The sequence below is a fragment of the Siniperca chuatsi genome, linkage group LG6, assembly GCF_020085105.1.
Source record: "Siniperca chuatsi isolate FFG_IHB_CAS linkage group LG6, ASM2008510v1, whole genome shotgun sequence".
NCBI lineage: Eukaryota > Metazoa > Chordata > Actinopteri > Centrarchiformes > Sinipercidae > Siniperca > Siniperca chuatsi.
In genome coordinates this window covers 3105001-3124731 of record NC_058047.1, presented here as the reverse complement: position 1 = coordinate 3124731, position 19731 = coordinate 3105001, and the positions used below count along the sequence as shown (strand labels likewise).

Below are 19731 nucleotides of genomic sequence, written 5' to 3'. Positions count from 1 at the left end.
TTTCTGTGAGACAACACTTCTTCTTGCTTTTTAAAGTGGTTGGCGACCTAACTTCTTTTAGTGTCAAAGCACTGTACTATACTTCTGGTCGAAATCAGAGGACAGACAATCTCGATGGCTAACTGTTTGTCTTGATTGAAACACAAAGACTTTGTGATGAAAAATGGCAATTGGGAAAATGTGAAATAAAAACAAGCCCTGCGACGAGTTGGCCACTGTCCAGGGTGTACCCTGCCTAAGGCCCAAAGTCACTGGGATAGGCTCCAGTCACCCGCGACCCCTAACGGGACCAAGCGGTAGAAAATGGATGGATGGATGGATGGATGGGTCACGTTACATATTTTGTCTTTTTTGTTGTTGATCATTTATGTTTGTTTATTTTATAATGTCTTATTTATGTAACTAATACTGTACACTTAGAGTCTCCATAAAATCCTACCCATTAATCCTTTCAAATAAAATCATTTTGCCGCATATACCACATGGCACTTGTCTCTCAAATTAAATTCCGGCCTGTAAGACAAGACTGAGGACTGAAACAGAATTAAAAACTGCGCAGACCACGTTCTGTGATTGGACAGTATAACATACATCATCCACAAGGGCCTGTTTTTGGTCGCTATTTGATGACGAAACGATTAAGTTGTAAACATGGAGGAGAGAGAAGCACTGAAGAGGCAAATTGAACTTCTACAAAGTAAATCTTCCGTGTTTAATATCGACAGGTTGTTTGGTAGCAGTGGGGTTAGAAAACAGCTTTAATTGTTGCGCCTTTTAAATTTGAGCTGTCGTTTGAATGTGGGGCCCGCGTTTTTAAGTATTTCAAAAACGAACGTTAAACGTAAGCTTTGCCTCTAGCTCAAACTAACGTTACCCACATGTCTAAGAAGAGACGTTGGTGCCTTTATCTACCCTTCATAATATATTACATGTAGATATACGTAGTTAGTATACTCTATATTCAATTTTCATTGGTTTCATCAGTAAATAACGAAGATAGTTAGCAGTTTATGCTGTCAACAGGTTCATAGTTAAACCCTGTTTTACTCTGCTGCCATAACAACACAACTAGCTAGATAGCTCAGCTAATTGTAATTGTAATTCTAACGGCAAGGCACAACACACTGTTCACACGACAAATTAGCGTCACAGAAAAAACTCATAGTTTTTCACTTACAACTGGTATTTAGCAATAACGTTATGCCCCGGTATCGAGGCCACTGTACTCGTCGGTGACAAATGAAAGGGGAAAACCAACACAAAGTGTAAGATGTTGGTCCAACACAATCCAACCAAACAGCTTTAAATTCAATGTCCCTTAGCATAGATTCTACAAGACTCTGAAGTGGAGAGATGAACAACATTCTTCCGAAAGATATAAAGAGGATGATGGTGAAGGAGGCAGATTCACATGTCGCTACAAGATCTCCCACAGGTGTAGAGGACAGTATAGGTGGAACTTTAATGTCCCAGAGAGGCAGTTTTGCTTACAGACAGTGAATGATAACTATAAAGGTGCGACATGATTCAAAACTATAATAATTACAAAAAAGTACATCCACAGCTTGGTAACAATACATTTTGTTTGAAAAGCCATTAGCTGATCTCGTATCTATTAGCGCCTCCTCTAAGGAGATGAAACCTCCGACCTGATGGAAGCAAATTAAACTTGATGTGTAGAAATTGCTGAGAGTTAATTTGCTTCCGCAGGGACACAGAGTTTACCTCCCTAGAATGTGGAGGTTGAATTATGCTTACTGTGAAGTCCAAAACATAAGATTTCACTAATATTCATTCTTGTCAATGCTTTCAGTGAGTCCTTGTCCCTGTATGGAAGCGTCTGAATTTGCTAGATTTCTCTACTGATTAATTCAGGTTTTTCCTTTCATTTTTCACCTGTCTTCAATGAAAGTAAAAACTGCTGACAGCATGCTGTGTGGATTATCCAGAGTAACAAGGACACGGCTCCTAAAAAAATATGTTGCTGTTGCGTTTTTAATAAAATTTTTGCAATCTCGTGAGCACTGCAAACTAAATTCCTTTCATCTTCAAACTAAACCAAGACTATCTATGTGACTAAATACCACTGAAGGAAAGTGAGAAATGTGCTTTGTTGGGTAAACCAACTCTGTTTCTGTTTTCTTATTGTTTTATCATTCTGAAAGTGACTGTACAACTAAATAACTTCTATTTTCAAATTCCCAGATCTAATCAATGAACATAAGAGCGTCCATGGCGACACCCCGTTTGCAAGAGCTGAGCAGAGGCATCCAGAAGCTCCAATATCAGCCAGAGGCAGAGGTCACAGCACATCTGTCATCGATCCTGACAGCTCCAGAGGGAGACTATATGCTCCTCAGAGCCGTGGAAGTTGGAGGAAAACGTACTCGCTGAGAAACAAGAGCCCCCAGTCCTCTGCTGGACATCCCTCAGCCTCTACCTCCTCTGTTCATCAGTCTACTTCCCACAGTATATCTCACAGCGCCTCACTGCCCAGCCACAGCAGAGCAGAGGAAAGCGATAGAGGCACTACTGCCACTTCATCATCAGGGATCCCTCAACAGAAGAGAGGGGGACATATAAACAGCATCGCAGGGATAACGGGAGTTGCAACACAGAAGAAAAACACAAATACTCTTAGAAAAACAGAGACAGCTGTGTCTCAGCATGAAGATGAAAAAGCAGGTTCAAGCTCAACAGGCACTAGTATGCAACATGAAACGCTTCACAGACAGACTCAAGAATTTCAGCAGAGGGCTGAAAACAGGCGTGTAGTCCTGCCAGAAAAGAAAGTTAGTGGCTCTTCAGAAGCGCCTTCTTCAGTCAAGGCCAACACCTCGACCAGTTTGCAGAGCAGCCCTCAAGTACAGATCAAACCTGCCTTGACAAGCAAAACCAGCACTGAGACTAAACGGGCCATTACTACGACAACTCCAGCTATTCTCGCGACTGGTAATACCATACCACCTATCTCTGCTCTGTCTAAAGTATCAATACAACCTTCCATTAACCCCACACCTCACACCAGCCAGGACCAAGTCAGTGCGTCTTTTTTGAAAAAATCCAAGTTCACTTGGGTAAAGAGCAAGAATGTGGGAGGAGTGGAGCCTAAACAAGCTAGCTTTATTTCCTCACCCAAAGGCAAAGCTGTGACTGCTGCGCCCTCATTCTCAAAAGCTGGAGTTGCCAGTGGAAGCTCCCCCTTATTCTCAGTCAGTAAGAGAACCCCTGCCAAGAAGTTACCTCGAAAGCTAAGCCCGGTCACTTTACCCCCCAAGACCTCCAAGTACAAATGGGTCTCCTCCTCTGCTGGAGCCCAAGTTAGAATATCTCGAAAATCACTGTCTCCCAAAGCCTTGACCTTTTCCCAGAGAGCTCTGGAAAAGGGAGAGGCCGCTAAGAAACTCAGAGCAGCCTCCGCTCCCTCTGCTAAGATGAAAAGGGGATTTGCAGGTTTCTCTACCAACTCCTCACTGAGTAGCCGTTACCGCTGGAAGGCTGGAGGTCAGAGTACCTCTGCGGCAGTGACAGGAGGGGCAACAGTGGCCCGCCGTAGGTCTGCCTTCCACTGGACGTCAGAAAAAAGCAACAAAGGAGTGAGAGAAGGGCTTGTTGCTTCCCCATCTGTAACCCAACGTACCTCCTTTCTGCCCTCCTCCTCCCCTGGTGGGTTCAAGCTCCGCAGCAGGATGAAAATCATTAGGAAGTCTGCTAGTAGGTACGTAATGGGAACATGCGCATGATCTGATTTATTTTCTTCTAGGTTTATTTCTGCTCTGAGACCTTCTCCAATTATATTCTTTTCAATTTATTTTTGTGTAACTGTCTTTTGCCAGTAGGTGGCAGCAAAGTCTGGCAGGCTGCTGTTTGTATACACATGAGTTATATAGATTTATTTCAATATCATTTGCTTATTAGTAGCCTCTAGTGTATTACTGATTACACTGTTCTCTTTTGCCCTCTGTCCTGTGACCACAGTGGAGGTGGGTCAGAGAAGGGGACTAGCCCATCAGCAATAAAGTACTCCCCGCGGAGCCGGATCCACAGCTCCACCAGGACTCCCATAGGAGTTAGGAGGACACCCTCCAGGGAGCTTGTGTCTTTTGGTAGACACAAGTTGAGGCGGCTCTCCCCTACCTTATCAAGAACAAGTAAGGAGCACACACTACAGACTATAGTACAAGACTATTGTTCCTTTTGAATTTCATAAAGAGCATTTAGTTTTTCTGTCATGAGTTTACCATGACTCATTGCTCTAATGAGCTGTCAACCAAATGCTCATCCATGGAAAATAACATTACATGGATAAGAGGAAACATATCTAATCTGGCTAGTTTTGGTACAGCTGTGTTGTTTGTGGTCTTGTAGTAGAAATGCTGGAACCATGTAATTATTTTTGATTTTGATCTTTGTAATGTTCCTTCTCCTCTCCCCCACTTACAAGCATGTGGATCCCAACAAGCATACAGTAAGACCCACAGCAGATAAAGTTTCTACATAGGTTTGGATTCTCACCCACTACTTCGTTAATAAAAAAAATTACACCCTACAGCCATTTGGTGGTGCTATGACAACTTGTTTTAGCCAATAACTCACCAACAACCAAGCATTCAAAAACCTTACATGCCCTTACAGTTCTGCAGGATCTCCAGACATTTCCACCAAAGTGGGACCCAATTAGTCTAGTGATTAGTATAATAGTAATTAGTATTAGCAATTAGAAATATCCTTTTGAGTTTCATTGATAATGATTATTCTCAATAACTGGCAGGTCTGCACTTTCTGAAGTTGCACAAAATCAAAGTGCTTTGATTTATATTTTGTATGCCGCTGTTTACATCTTTCCAGTGATTCACACATGTCCACTAGACTTGCCACGACAAATATGGCACAAATCCAATCAAAGTGATGCTGTCCTCTGTTACTGTATGCTCTAGAAGAAACATAACCTCTGGCTGGAGTTTGTTTTGTGCTCTGCTCTGCTAATTTTTAAAAATCTATTTGTGTGTGATTTAGCATTTAGGTCTTTTAAAAACCAAAGAAAACACACTCACCGTGGAAGCCACACTATTGCTGTCTGGGAGATTGGCCTTTATTTTGCCTCTTCCATATGATAGGATCATATGCGTGGCTTGTTCCATATTTTTGTTAGGTTGACGATACATTTCTTTGCTGCAACACTCTCAGTCAACCTTTTATATCTTCCAGCCTCACCTCAAAACATCACCATGTCTCACTGTGTTTTATGTGTCAAAGTCAGCACAAAATATTTCAAAACACGTAATTGGTGGTTGATGTGCCATCAGAGAGATCTTTGGGTCAAACAGAGTCTTTTGAGCAGTACTTTCATCCTGATTGTGGTTTTACTTCCAGCGAATTGAACATGCTCAGAGTTTTTCTTTTAATTCTCACTTGGTTCTTTGCGTCTGAGTTTATTGCTTTTTGTTGACTTATATTTCTTTCTACTTTGACACCATGTCTCTCTTCAGTGCTTGTGTCAGTTCTGCACCACCTATGCCCCAGTGTTCTCAAACTACTGCCAACCACATACTAGTAGAATACAGTATGTACTACTGTATATACTAATTGTCGTATTACATTGTTTTTGAACAAGAAATCACTGCATTTTACCATTCTGTGCTAATAGGAAATTATGTGGTACTAACAATGTGCGATTTTGAAATGACACTGCCAGTTGTAATTCTCAAAGAGAAAGCAAAGATTTGAGGGTTATTTTTTCTTTTTCCAAGATCTTCCTGGAGCCTACATCCGTGATTAATTTTAGCTACTCTATTTCCCTTTGTGGGACAATAGTGTATGTCAACAGCACACATAAGTATACTTTATTCTTTTATTTGTCTAGTGAGAACACACTACATATTCAAAACCTGCCTGTAATTGGTATGTAGTATGGAACTGGGACAAAGCTTCAGAGTAATTGGCCCTTCAGTTGTGGCTCTGCCAGCAGCTTACAGCAGTAGATTACAGCCATCTCCAGTAGAGGGCAGCAGCTCACATCCATGTAGTCCTTGTAGGGGTTTTGTGTTGCTGGCTGTCACTAGAGAGGCTTACAGGCAGACTGTAAGAGGAGGAGGGGGGAGGTTAATTGATTGCCCAATTCAGCCATGATGGCGAACAAGTGCCGATAGCAGGTAATTTGCAGAGGTGGAGGCAGGCAGCGCCACTGCTATCAAGCCCTGGCACCGCTCTCCCTCCAGTAGATAAAAAGGAGCTAATGCATAATTATCCTTTTGCAAATTGGATTGTTTTAACGAACTGTAGAATATAGGCCTAACCTGATGGAAAGCAATCATTGTTTTTACAACCCCCTCCCTCCCTCTCTCTCTCCCTCCCTCCCTCCTCTTGCCCCTCCAACCCTCCGGTCATTCAGCGTGTACCCTACACGCCTCATGCCCATCTTGGTGTAATCTCCCATACTCAATGGAGTCAGAAGACATTAGAAAAGCCATCACTATTAACATTAGGCTTTATTCGTCCCTATGGCTCTGCGTCTATCAGTCTGCTTCTCTTTTTCTGATTCTTTAACTTTATGTCTCCTTTTTCACATCTCCTATATCCTTTCCCCCTTCCCTTCCTCTTCATCAGTTCTTCATAGATTTTATGTCATGTGGAGAACCTGAGTGGCCTACAGCAGAAACACATGCATCTCTAATTATAGATGGTGATTCAGAATCAGAGACACAGGAAAGGTGGAGCAGGGGTGAGTGCAGAGGAAGATGGAGTGAGGAAGGCTGCTCGTAGCCGTCTGTGCCTCAGATAAGAGCTGCTAATAAAGAGCAAATTGAATTACTAATGATGGGAAGAGTCCCTATAGATGAGCCTGTTAAAAATCAACCTTATGACCACTCACACGTGCATGATAATACACTCACAAACAATGTGTCTTAATTTCCTCCTCAATGGCCAGCTTTAGCCTCTCCTCTCCATGGTAAGGGGCGGGTGTTTTCTGAGGAGCTCGGTTATCGGTGGTTTAATTTAAAGAGGCCATAAACCTATGTAAGCAGTTAGGACTGTACTGAATCGAGGGGTGTGTGTGTGTGTGTGAATGTATATATCTATATGTGTGTGTGTGAGTGCTTGCATGTGCCCGGAGACAGCCATGTAGCCCAGATAATCTAATAAAGCAGATAAACGTCAGGAACGGACAGAACACAGAGAGGAAGAGTGCTGAGCCATGCGGCTTCAAGCCCCATGTGACAGGCTTCTGGAGCGCTTTAGGTCTCTATCTCACTCCGGTTTCTTTCCTCCCTCGCCATCTCTCATCCAGTCCCGCTCAGTCTTTTTCCTCTCTGTAGCTGTCTTTGCTGCTCTGCTAATATGCCTTGTGACTTTTTTTAAGCCCAGTACTGTATATCACTTTGCAGACTGCAGGCATTTTCTGTATGGTCTTATTCTAGGTCTGAACTGTAATGTCACAAGAGTTCATCTGAATTTGTAAATCACTTTCTGAAAAATACATCTTAATAAGCATCTCCTCATCAGCAAATCATCATACAGCTATTTGGTTTTTTACAAGATATTGACATGTCACAGTGTGGCATGTCAATATCCAGTATCCATTGGCTACTCAAGTTTTACTTCACAGCTGGTCCCCAGCCCTGTTTATGTAAATCCAAACAAACACACACACACACACACACACACACACACAGGAGATTGTTCACCTGTTTGTGTGCTGTAGTAGGACTGGCTCTCTTACAGTGGCAGTGCTGCCACCTTTGCTCTCTCAGCATCAGCTTACCAATATGCTGTCCCCCCACCCACCGATACCACGGAGCCCATTACCACCACAAAAGATTCCTCCCTCCTCACCCCCCTCGTTCAGGGATCCTGTTACCGTGCCTACAGTGATCCCATTTATTTCGCCCATAAATCATATGTGCTGCTCTGCATAGAGGCCCTGCTCTCCCTGACATTTTCCACTGTCTCCAGGAATATGTACAATATGTACACACCACTGTATGTATGGACACATGCAAACTATACTACTATACTATTAACAAGGTGCTTTTCTGTGCTGTATAATAATTTGAGCAGCCCACAAACCATTTTTGCAGAAGTGAGTCCATTATCAAGTTCTTAATGAAGTGGTTCGGCCCGTGCTGAGTACTGATCGAAGTACTTATTAATGAACTGAAATCATTTGTGCGTTATGTTTTTTACCACACAGCAGCAAAAGTACCTTTTGACTAATGTGTTTTTAGTAGGAATGTGGTCATTGACAAAGATTCATTTTGTCTGGGCTTTGTATATTTGTATTATTTATTTTGAATGTAAAAATCCTTCATTACTACATTACTTTTTTTTTTTCTGTTTTATTCATGAATGAAATTTTTTTTTCCTGCTTGTCTGATCCCTCCTATCTCTGATGTCTGTTGCCCAGTTACACAGCGAGGTTTGCTTACCACCATTTTAAGATACCATTAGAAAATTGCACTTTAATAAAATGGTGATGTGCCTGCTTTAAAACAGACTTCCATTTGAAGTAATTTGCAGATTGCAGCTTCTCCAAAAAAGGCGGTAGTGATGTTGTGTCATACTTAAGAGCAACACACAGTTACAGCGTCTGACATGCGTCAAAACACCCACATCCATGGTTTTCAGTGTAAGCCTGCACATGTACAGTGTACAATGTCTTGACGTTCATCACTGCTGGTTGTTGTGTGTCCACTCATCATGATATGCCACTGCTGTGCATCGATGCACGTCAACTCTTCAGAAATACGGTAATTTTCGCATTCGCGCCCCAGGTCGGGGAGGTTGACACGCGCTGATTGATAATGCAATGCAGCACGATGCAGCCAGTATATGCTGTATACAGTGGTGTAAAAAAATGTTTGCCCCCTTCCTGATATCTTATTTTTTTGCATGTTTGTCACACTTAAATGTTTCAGATCATCAAACAAATTTAAATATTAGTCAAAGATAACACAAGTAAACACAAAATGCAGTTTTTAAATGAAGGTTGTTATTATTGAGGGAAAACAAAATCCAAACCTACATGGCCCTGTGTGAAAAAGTGATTGCCCCCTAAACCTAATAACTGGTTGCTCCACCCTTAGCAGCAACAACTGCAATCAAGCGTTTGCGATAACTTGCAATGAGTCTTTTACAGCGCTGTGGAGGAGTTTTGGCCCACTCATCTTTGCAGAATTGTTGTAATTCAGCCACATTGGAGGGTTTTCGAGCATGAACTGCCCTTTTAAGCTCATGGCACAGCATCTCAATAGGATTCAGGTCAGGACTTTGACTAGGCCACTCCAAAATCTTCATTTTGTTCACCGCTGTATATGCTAACAACCTAATAGGGCCGCTCTTGGATGTTTGTCATTCGATTACAGCAGACGTTTACTATCCATGTATTGAATATTCCTTAAATAAAATGACCGTCTGGCGATTTACTATATGTATTGCTGACTTTAATGTGTTTTAGGCTCACCCATGACATTTTGGAATGGTTCAAAAAATTCTGAAATTCTGGCATTATTAAACATGGAGTTAAAGGTATGGCTTACAATAACTGTTTAACCTTTTTATAACATTTTAAGACTTAAATTATAACTGAAATCATTTTAATGAACAGTTAAAGTGCATTTAAATTAACATTTCATTTTCATTCAACCTGCTACACATTGAAACAGGAAGTCAACAGTACATTGCAGAGAGGAAACCTTTTTGCACTGCTGTCTGTGCAGAACAATTTGTGTACATCTACGCTGCTGTTGGTACGCCAAATTACATCCTTTCAGTTGTATATTGTGACTTGTCTTGATGCTCTCTTTGACTTGTCTTGGTCTTCTCTCAGTCTTGATTACAACACTGCTAATCTGATTCTTAGAGTATTATCAGTCCTCTTAGTAGGTTATCATTTATATGCTTCAAGTTCTTAAACCATACCCACTTTTTTGTTAGTGGGTGAAAACCTTGTATCTCCATGTTATTGTCCAGGAAGTAAGAAAATAGCTGTTTTTTGTTGTTGTTGTTGTTGTTTTTTTTGGCCTAAAGACATTCCAATTTTGATATTATATGTATTTGAGAAGATATGAAAACACAAAATATTACTGCCAACGAGTTAGTCTTTGGACTGCACTCTAAAGCCCAGTCTGTCCTCTTTTGACTTCAGCTGGCACAACACATGTTTGTTTATTTTTGTTTGTTTATTTGCATCTCTCTCTGGTTCACACTTGCTCCAGTTTCTCCCACTTTTCCTTCACACTTGTCCTGCGCTCTCTTCTCACTCATTCACTCCTCCATATACACACGGACATTAACTCGCTGTTTGTTTGTTTGGACAGCACAGCACACAGCTGGTGCTGCTATATGCATACTGGAAGCGTCACTATATATAATATATGTGTATGCAGATCTTTCTACTAACTTTTAACTTCAAATGATTTTAATATTTTGTTTGTGTGTGTGTTGGTGTGTATGATTCTCCCATCAGCTGCTTTTCTACATACCGTTCCCTGAATGCCATTCCCCAGTGCTCCCATAGTCTTATCAGTTGGACAACACACACACATTTTCACCGTGTGGATCTCAACCTAATGCGCGCGTACACACACACACACACACACACACACACACACAACCTTGCACACACTGGCATTCTGCTCATTCCTCTGTACTTTCTCAGGCTCTCTGTGTCAAACAGGTGGACCTCTGTCTTCTCTTTCTGTCTGTCTCTCTGTCTGTGGCTTTCTTTCTCTTCCTTTCTTTTTATATCTGTCACCATTTGTCTCACACACACGTGCCCTTCAAGACATGTGCGCCCACACACATGCAAACAAATCACACAGCTATAATGATTTAGGCAGAAACTGTTGTTGCCATTGCAGAGAAGGAAAGGCACACATGTTTTTGTTTGTTTTCCGTCTATGTTTTAGCATTTAGGAGGAAAAAGTGGCTTGAACCTCTGCATGTATTTATCTTTGTGCCTATATATAAACATTATTGCTATTCGGTTGCATAAATGATTCAGTTTCTCATGTAAGATGGTGTCTTGTGCAGGACGGGCTCACTATAGCTCTCTGCCATGGTGCACAGTAACATTTGGCATTTTGATTAACCTCTCAGGACCCAGGGAGCCGTGCATGCCAGTGATCAGACCCTGTACCTACAGTATGTCCACATGAGTAACTCTTCCCCATCTATTTTGTAAGACCCCTCCTCCTTCCACGCACTCTCATCAAACTGTCAACTGGCCATAAGTAAAGTTCAGACGTATTTGAGATCATCTTGCAGCTGGACCTCGCTGGCCTTGAGGAGACATGAAGAGTAGTGAACACTTGTAACACTTTGTTAAGCCTGGCCAAATGACTAGATAACTTTTGTTGAAAAAGTTTCAAATTGCTCAACAGGTTTTACGTATTTTTCTTAAGAAATATCAGTCTCATTGCATGTTGTTCCAGCAGTCTTAAGTGTTTTTTTGACTGAACTCCAAGATGAGCTTGGAGTGCTGTTTGCCGTCATGAGGGGGTGCTTCTGTCCTTCGTATCTACAACTTGGGATGAGCGGCATGTGTTGAAATGTGTAATCAATACTATTGAGTCCAGAAACTTTAGCCTGAGATGACTGTGACTCCTTCCCAGTTAAGGAGGTAAATGTTTTCTTGGTATCTAGAGGAGTGGCCCATGTGCCAGGCTGTCTGAATAAATCAGAAACCTAACAGGACACAGGCAGAGCCCTACTAATTATTTGAGAACACATGGCAGGCAATGCTGGTGTCATTTATTGGTAAATGGCTTGGCTGGGGTAGGGGGTGTAGCTGTCTTTAGTTATAGGTGTGTGAATCCTGACGATAATCTAACTTTCCAATATGCACATGCCCAATCACTCATGATGTTATCTTCTGCCTACAGTCTGTGGTGTATAATTTATTCAGTTCGAGTAATGCTTTGCTGTTCCACTTTAAAAAAAATATTTGACTGTTATTTTTTATTTATTTATTTAATTTTTTTTTTAAAGGACTGTACCAATGTTTTGCAAGTTATCTCGTAAACCAAAAATCACGTATGCTTTATATTTCTAATTTTTCAATACTAGTGCCAATACCTGAGCCGTGGTATAGACACCAAGCAAAATCTTTTCAATACCTTATTTATCTGCAATCTGTGCATTGGTCCGGGATGCAAGATATTAAAAAAATATCATTTCAAGTTTCAAGAATCTTCCATTTGATTTTCATACAGTACTAAAATGAATGAGAACCAGTGCAGGCAGCCATTGGTTTCCATTCATTTTAGTTAGGTAGGGAAGTCTACTTATGGCCAATGTGGGATCACCAACCATCACCCAGGCTTTAAATTAGGAACAGTTGATTCAATGATTAGTTGATTCAAGCAGATCAGAAAATCAGAAATCTATCATCAGAAAATGATTCGCCAACAACTTAAGTAGTTGTCATTTTTTGTCGTTAAAAATTCTGTTTCCAGTTTCTAAATTGTGAGGATGTACTCTGACTTACATCATTTTAAATTCAATATCTTTGAGTTTTGGACAGTTGGCCAGGCAGAAATGACGTCACCTTGGATACTAGGCAATTGTGAAGGGTATACAAGTCAAATCCTTGAATTTCCACATTTACTTGAGAATAATGTTTTCTGAACTATAATTGATTGACATTTTGGTGCCTGCAGAGGTATTTGCTTCAGTTAAAAGTGGTTAATAAAAGGGATTAAGGCAAAAAGATAAGATATTGCTGTGCTGAATTTAAAATGTCAGTGTCTCTCTCAAAAAAAAAAAAACGTATCACAGCAGCCAAATGCATGTCCCAACAGAGCACTGTGACTCCTGGAACATTCAGCGTCAGTCCATTCGATCAGAATGCGGGGTCAAAGTGTTGAGCCTCTATTACAACACCAAAGATGATCAACAAATCCTTCATCATTGTTTTGGCCTGTAGTACCAGTTATTAATATCACAACCAGAGCTCATAGTCTGAGCTCTCAACCTATTGCTGCTAACCCCCCTCTGCCCTCCATGCCAACCCTGCTGGCATGACGGCTGCTGGAAACAACCACAGCTTCCAGCGCTGGAGTTGCCATACCAAAACAGTTATACCTCCGCTACCGCAAATGCCAACGGCACTAACGGCAACTCACTGACAGTCACGCCGAGGCCACAGTGCTACTGTAAATCATACGAGCTCTTTCAACTGAGAATGCAGGAGGAAATGAGCCACTTAATGCTGCAATCATGATGTGTGCGATGGATACACACAGATAAACACAAACACACTTCCCCCAACCACACACAGAGTTGAGGACTCAATTACTCTGCTTCTGTTCAGAGCAAATCTCACTAATTAAATAGGTTAAGCATTAATTATTCAACCACAGAGAGAGACCCTTGATGAGGGGGGAGGCGAGGGAGAGAGTACTGAAGGAGTATGGGAAGGGGGTGACGGGGGGGGGGATGCATCGTTCTTCTCGGGCTATAAAACAATCCACATCCAGCGCGGCTAATCAATACAGCCCTGCTGGAATTATCAGTAATCTTAAAGCCCTTTAACAAGAGTGTGCTGACTGACAAACACAAACAGTCATCCATTATTAAATACCAAAACCCAACTGGGGCCCTGTGGAAGAGGAGGGGAGGGACACATGAAAACACTGAGGTTATGAGTGGTGTGGGGGTGGGAGGCTGAATGGAGGGTGAGTTAGGTGAGATTAAGGAACAGGGAGAAACAGATGAATGAAATGGAGAAAGAAGGACAAATTAAACATTAATTCCACTTAATTATAACTTAACTGGTCATATTTTCGTAGGGTTGGTGTTTCGTTTACTCATCCATTGTACTAACCAAAGTAATTGGGGACACAGATTGCAGATCTCTCTAAATAAAGTTGAATGGGATAAGAAATACAAGCGGCCAGACCGAGAGTTTGTGTACAAGCATTCAGTTTATCCACATTATCTAAACCACTATTAGGAGGCAAAACTCAAAGTCAGCACACCCAAAATGTGGGTAACGGTCCTTCATCGCACAGGAAAATTGTGTAGGCAGTGTAAGAAGAAGTGTGATTGTCTGACTGCTCGTGCAGGGAGCTCCGCAAATTTCTGAGTAGCTAGTCAGATGAGAAAAGTAGCCTTCTAAGAGATTTTTACGGTTGCGAGACAAATTATTCCGATGAGGCCGTTTTTACCAAATTAGTACATGTCTGAACTCCTGAAGGTCTATGAGTGAAACATTGCTTTTTCAATGAACTAGTGCTGACAGTGTGAGGGTTTTCACTACCTTCTTTAACCAAATGAAAATACAAGGTTAACACATTATGAAGACATGACCATTGCAATAGCATAGAGCTGAAACGCTTAGTTGATTAACTGATTAACTGTCGATCAACAGAAAAATAATCTGCAACTGTTTTGATCAATTCATGGTTTTAATTGTAATGTAATGTAATTTTTCAGCCAAAAATGCCAATGGTCACACAAACCGAGTAATTTGATGCCATCACAGTTGGCTTTTGGAAATGTATGATGGGCATCACTACTTTCTAATATTTTTCAGACCAAACAAATAATGAATTGAGAAAATAACTGCCAGATTAATGAAAATAATTGTTGGTTGCAGCCCTACAATAGCATGGATAAACATGTTACAAAAAACATGTTATCTTCTGGTTCTGTTAATCCACCTGGATCAGGTAAACTGATAACATATTCAGTTTTATACATGAACCCTTATTACAGTTTCCCCTCAGCACATTAGACCAAAGACAGAATGAATCCTGCACTGAGACTGTATGAGAGTTTCTTAATATGATCTAACTATTAAAAAAAAAATAGGATATCAACTGCATTATCTGTTATGTTTGTACTGTAACAATGAGAGTTTCTTAATATGATCTAACTATTAAAAAAAAAATAGGATATCAACTGCATTATCTGTTATGTTTGTACTGTAACAATAAAAAAAAATAGGATATCAACTGCATTATCTGTTATGTTTGTACTGTAACAATGAGAGTTTCTTAATATGATCTAACTATTAAAAAAAAAATAGGATATCAACTGCATTATCTGTTATGTTTGTACTGTATGTGTGCTTGTTGCAACAAAATATTATTTACATGTTGCTCACTACAAACTATAAAAATATGACCCAAATTGTAAATAACTTTGAATTATCCTTTTAAAGAGAGAAAGAAAAGAGAAGTTGTTGACGGGACTGACTTATCATTCAGTTCACACCTGTCTATCATGTCTCTGCTGAAGAATCTGCTCCACATTTGTTCCCAACATCGACAACATTATTCCTAATGGTTAAATCTGTAGGGAGGTTATGGTGGGCTTAAGAAGCTTACCCTCTGCTTGCAGGCAGGGAGGTCAGGGACGCAAGGGAAAGTTGGAGCATTGAGCTCAGAGGTTTGCATGCCAATAATGGTTTGAGACACACAGTCAGATACCCGGGGGGGGCGATAGAGTGGACAAAACTTAACTTTCCCCATGGGAGGGACAAAGACGCAAAGGAGAGAAAGTAAAGGAGGGGACGAGTGGCGAGAGAGGAAAGGAGGTACTTAGATGGGAGGAAAAGGAGTAGTAGGGACTGGTGGGGGAGATAGTACAGCGTCACTGAATAACTTAACAAGACCAGAATAGACTTGGGGGGTTCGGATGTCCAGGCCAGTATGACTGAAATGGAAAGTTGGAATGGCTGAAAAAAAACGTCAAGAAGGGGTCAGGTTTCTCCTCAGGCTGGGGCCTCGACCTGGATCCTGGCTCTGGGGTTTGGATGGCAAACCAGGTGGAGCAGGCAGGTTGGGGAGGGCATAAAACTGAAAGGGGGACAGAAAGATGGAGACAGACAGAGAGACAGAGATAAAAAAGATAAGAGTCATACAAAATTCACTAACATTACAGGAATATGGGTCTTGGCCCCTACTTGGCTCCACCAACCTACCGAGACTTACAGCCAAGACATTAATTAGGGGAATACTTTTAATCCCTGTGGACAGGGAGGAAGTAGAGAAATAGAGTGATGGTACGGGTGAGCAATCACACAATGTGACTGCAGATAGAAGAACAGAAAGAGGAATAGTTTAGAGAGAAAAGTGCAAAGTTCCGAAAATAGCCTGTGCACTGTGGGTGTACATGTATGTGTGTCCAGTGTGACCTCTGCAGTCATGGCAAAATAACATACATCTAATGCCTGGACATCCCTGACCCCTTTAAAGCACAGATCCCAAAATGCAGTCCACAACGTAGGAGGACAATCACACTAGATGCAGTTTTGGCAGAGAAAGTATAGCTGGGTGATGTATCTACATAACATTGTAGACTTAAGTCACTGTGATATTATGTTACAGTTAAATATTGTCCTTTTCTGGCCTTAAAGGCTTCTGTATAGTTAAGTGCAACACATTTCTGAACCTTTTGGACTGTTCTAGCTGAGAAAAAAAAGACACGCACTGTATGTTCATCATATGTGCTACTAATAACTTTTCAGTCACTATGCAAATATCTTTTAAAGCATCTATATACACCCCATAATTATCAACACATTATTGATGTTCAAGTATTTGGCCAAAAACTGAACTGAAACTGAACCCATCGCTCAGAGTAAGAACAAAAGTGAGAAAAGTCATTAGTTAATTGATGGTTTTTCAGGCCCTTGAGTTATCTACCATGAGTCTAAAATTGTCCCTGATTAGACAGCTAGAATGAAACCACCTACCAAAAGCAAAAACAAGAAGTAGTGTGGACCAAAGGAACTGGAATTTCTGACTACTGTTTTAGATTAATCCACAGCTCAACTTTGACTCTGTAAAGCTAATATAGAGGTCCCAAAGCCAACCTTTTTAAAAGAAGATTGCATTACATGATTAGACTGTACAGTACAATTTATAAACCTCCTAGAAATCCCCAACACAACCTAAAGTCATAAACAACCCCCCATGTCGACAGCCATTCACAGTGCCCAGATAACCCTGCCCTGGCCATAATGACCAACCAGCGACCACCCCCCCATCAGTCACACAATCCCTGCTCTACCACGTGTCCATGCCCATGTGTGTGTATGTGGAACATAATTAACATTCCGAGCGCTCCTCGGACACTTTGCTCGTCTTCCCACGCAAACGGTAAACCCCCAATGATTATTATGGTAACACGTCAGTGTGTGCAGACATATGGAGGAGAGCTGGGGGGGATAGGGTTGCTGTCATAGGGTCGGGGGTACAGGGTAAGGGGCTGGGCAGCTATACCAGCATGCTGTCCAGCTGACAAAAGGTGAAGATTTATGGAGTAGCTCCTATCGGCCCCTGACTTTCCTCTCCCTGTTACCAGAACAGACATGCTTTATGCAACACAAGAGTAACAGAGTTTAGATTTTGCTCCATGACTTTAGTGTATTTTTAACATTGGAGAAATGTTATAAAGGCAACTGTTTAAAGGACCATTCAACTGATTTTGCAGGTTTTTGCCCATTAGCTCGATTCCATCATGTCATCTTGGGCCAGCAGAGACTTGGCAGGAAAACCCAGAACCGGGTGTCAGTACTATTTATACTCACCTGCGAGTGGGTCAGGGTGTACAGCCAGATTCAGGACTTGCACAGACACACACACACACACACTTGCACATGTACACATACGTGCGTGTGCACCAGCAGATCTTACTGCTGCATTCCTGCCAGTGAGCTGCAGAGGGGGCTCTGCACATGTTCACTGCTGGCTCAGCAACCTGAGCAACTGGTGAACTCATGCCCCTCTTCACATCAGAGTTACAACAACAACCTGTCACTTTAACATAAAATTCAGACTGAGGTTTATTTGACACACATGCACCTAAAAGCATTGTCAACTTTTTTTTTTTTTTTTTTTTTCTCAGAATTCAGTGTGACACTTAATTTTTGGAAGATGATGATCAAGGAACATAATTTCAAGGCAATGTGGAAATGTGGATTTTTTTGCCAGTAGTAATGTTTTAGTCACTGATTTGTTCTAATTTTTGAGCTCCTCACTGACAAATGAGATCGAACTCACTGCCTATCTCAAAACAAAAAAGTGTTCGATTTGTTATTTGGTTCTGGGTCGCTATAGGTCACATAGGTTAACTTTATACCAATATTCAACAAATTACTGTAGCAAGTAAGCATTACCCTTTTATCAGGAACAATACACATTAATTGATATTAATGTGTCAAAAAGTGAAGAGATAAAAAAGTATATACTAGCAAGAAGAAAAACTGGCAAACAGTGTAAAGCACATACATTAGCACAACAGCTAATCGAAAGCAAGCATCATATACCTAGCAGGCACGCAAAAAACACATAACATTACAACAGAATTACAAGAACAGACGAGGTTAAACAATAGTGATAAAAGGCAAATACAAGAGGCAGCATACATATAAATTACATACAGCAGACAGAGGAAGGCAACACACAAGACAAAACATCTTATGTAACATAGAAGCTTGACAGTATAGCATATCATATTTAAGCAAATTTCAGTAATAAAGTAATAAATGGACAGAACAAGATGTAGATATTAAGTGTTATCTGTGTTAAGAAAAACATTTTGAGGAGCAGCACTTTGTAGAACTACAGGATCATCATCCATCATCCCTTCCCATCCCTGTTAAGTCAGGCAGTGCTGCCCAGAGATGACTCGGTAGCTGATAGCTGCAGTGTTTTTGTACTTCTATACTTCTGTGGGTGGATCTTTTTATTTGTGGGCATGTTGCTCCAGGTAAATTGGTTTATTCATGATATTGAGTTGTAGTGGATTAAAGCTGCATGTAAGCAGGTTGATCTTAACCAGAGTATGACAAATAGCCAGGCTGCATCATAAATGTAAACATACAGCAATAGTCTTACATGGGATACCTGCATCTTCATCAGTGTCTGAGATTCTCACTGGTGGTCTGAAATATTTGCACACATACACCTTTTTTAATAAACACTTTGCAAGATAATGCATGCAAACACACTCATTCTTATTTTTTCTTAGTCTTAAAATTCTGACTCAAACCTTAAGGGGTCTTTGTCCTGGGGGCCACACTTTGCTGTGTATCTATGGAGGAGAGTGACTGTGAGAGAGAGTGCAGTATTGATCTGGGGCAGTTCATTTTCTGCTGTCCCCAGTGAGTTGCTCTGGGGGAAATAGCTAGTTTGTCTCCTGTCATTGTAGCTTCAGAGTTAAAGAGGAGTAAAAAAAAAAAAAAAGAAAAAAGAGAGAGGTGGGGGAAGAAAGCCACAGGCACAAGAGCATCACGACCACAAAGACGTCCTCAGTCACACAGGAACACCAAGATCAAACTGTCCTCATTTGGGCCTAAAATATTATGTTTATGCACAGGGATTGATATACTGTCCCCTGCACACATGTTTGTGTTTGCACTTGTGTTAAATGTATCTACGTGTGGGGCTAATATTGTGTGGCCGCTCCTGAAGAAAGCGATATTGATCATTTGCCGTTTACTGTCCCCTGCTCCCTTGTGAATTGCTCTGTGGGAAGTGGTTAATTTGTCTCCTGTCTGGGCAGGCTTCTCTCTATGTGTGTGTGTGTGTGTGTGTGTGTGTGTGTGGTTAATTTATGTCCTGTCTTTGGGGGGGCTTAGCTGTTAAATACTTCACTCTGTCTCTGTAGAGACGCACACTGATATCATTGACCGTCTTGTTCGATGACAGTAATGCTGGACTGATTGCCAAATAGCCGCCATTAACAATATAAACCCTAATGTAAATACAGAAGATTAAA

General features: G+C 41.1%; 1 protein-coding gene across 1 annotated transcript in view; it reads left to right on the top strand.

The window, feature by feature from the left end:
- The first annotated feature begins 556 nt into the window (after positions 1 to 556).
- Positions 557 to 19731, top strand: part of zc3h3 (zinc finger CCCH-type containing 3) — a 60956-nt gene continuing 41781 nt past the window's right edge. Inside the window, exons 1-3 of the mRNA XM_044199350.1 lie at positions 557 to 697; positions 2206 to 3718; positions 3979 to 4151. Coding sequence (XP_044055285.1) covers positions 652 to 697; positions 2206 to 3718; positions 3979 to 4151 — 1732 coding nt within the window. The 5' untranslated portion in view covers positions 557 to 651. The remainder of the gene's footprint in view (positions 698 to 2205; positions 3719 to 3978; positions 4152 to 19731) is intronic.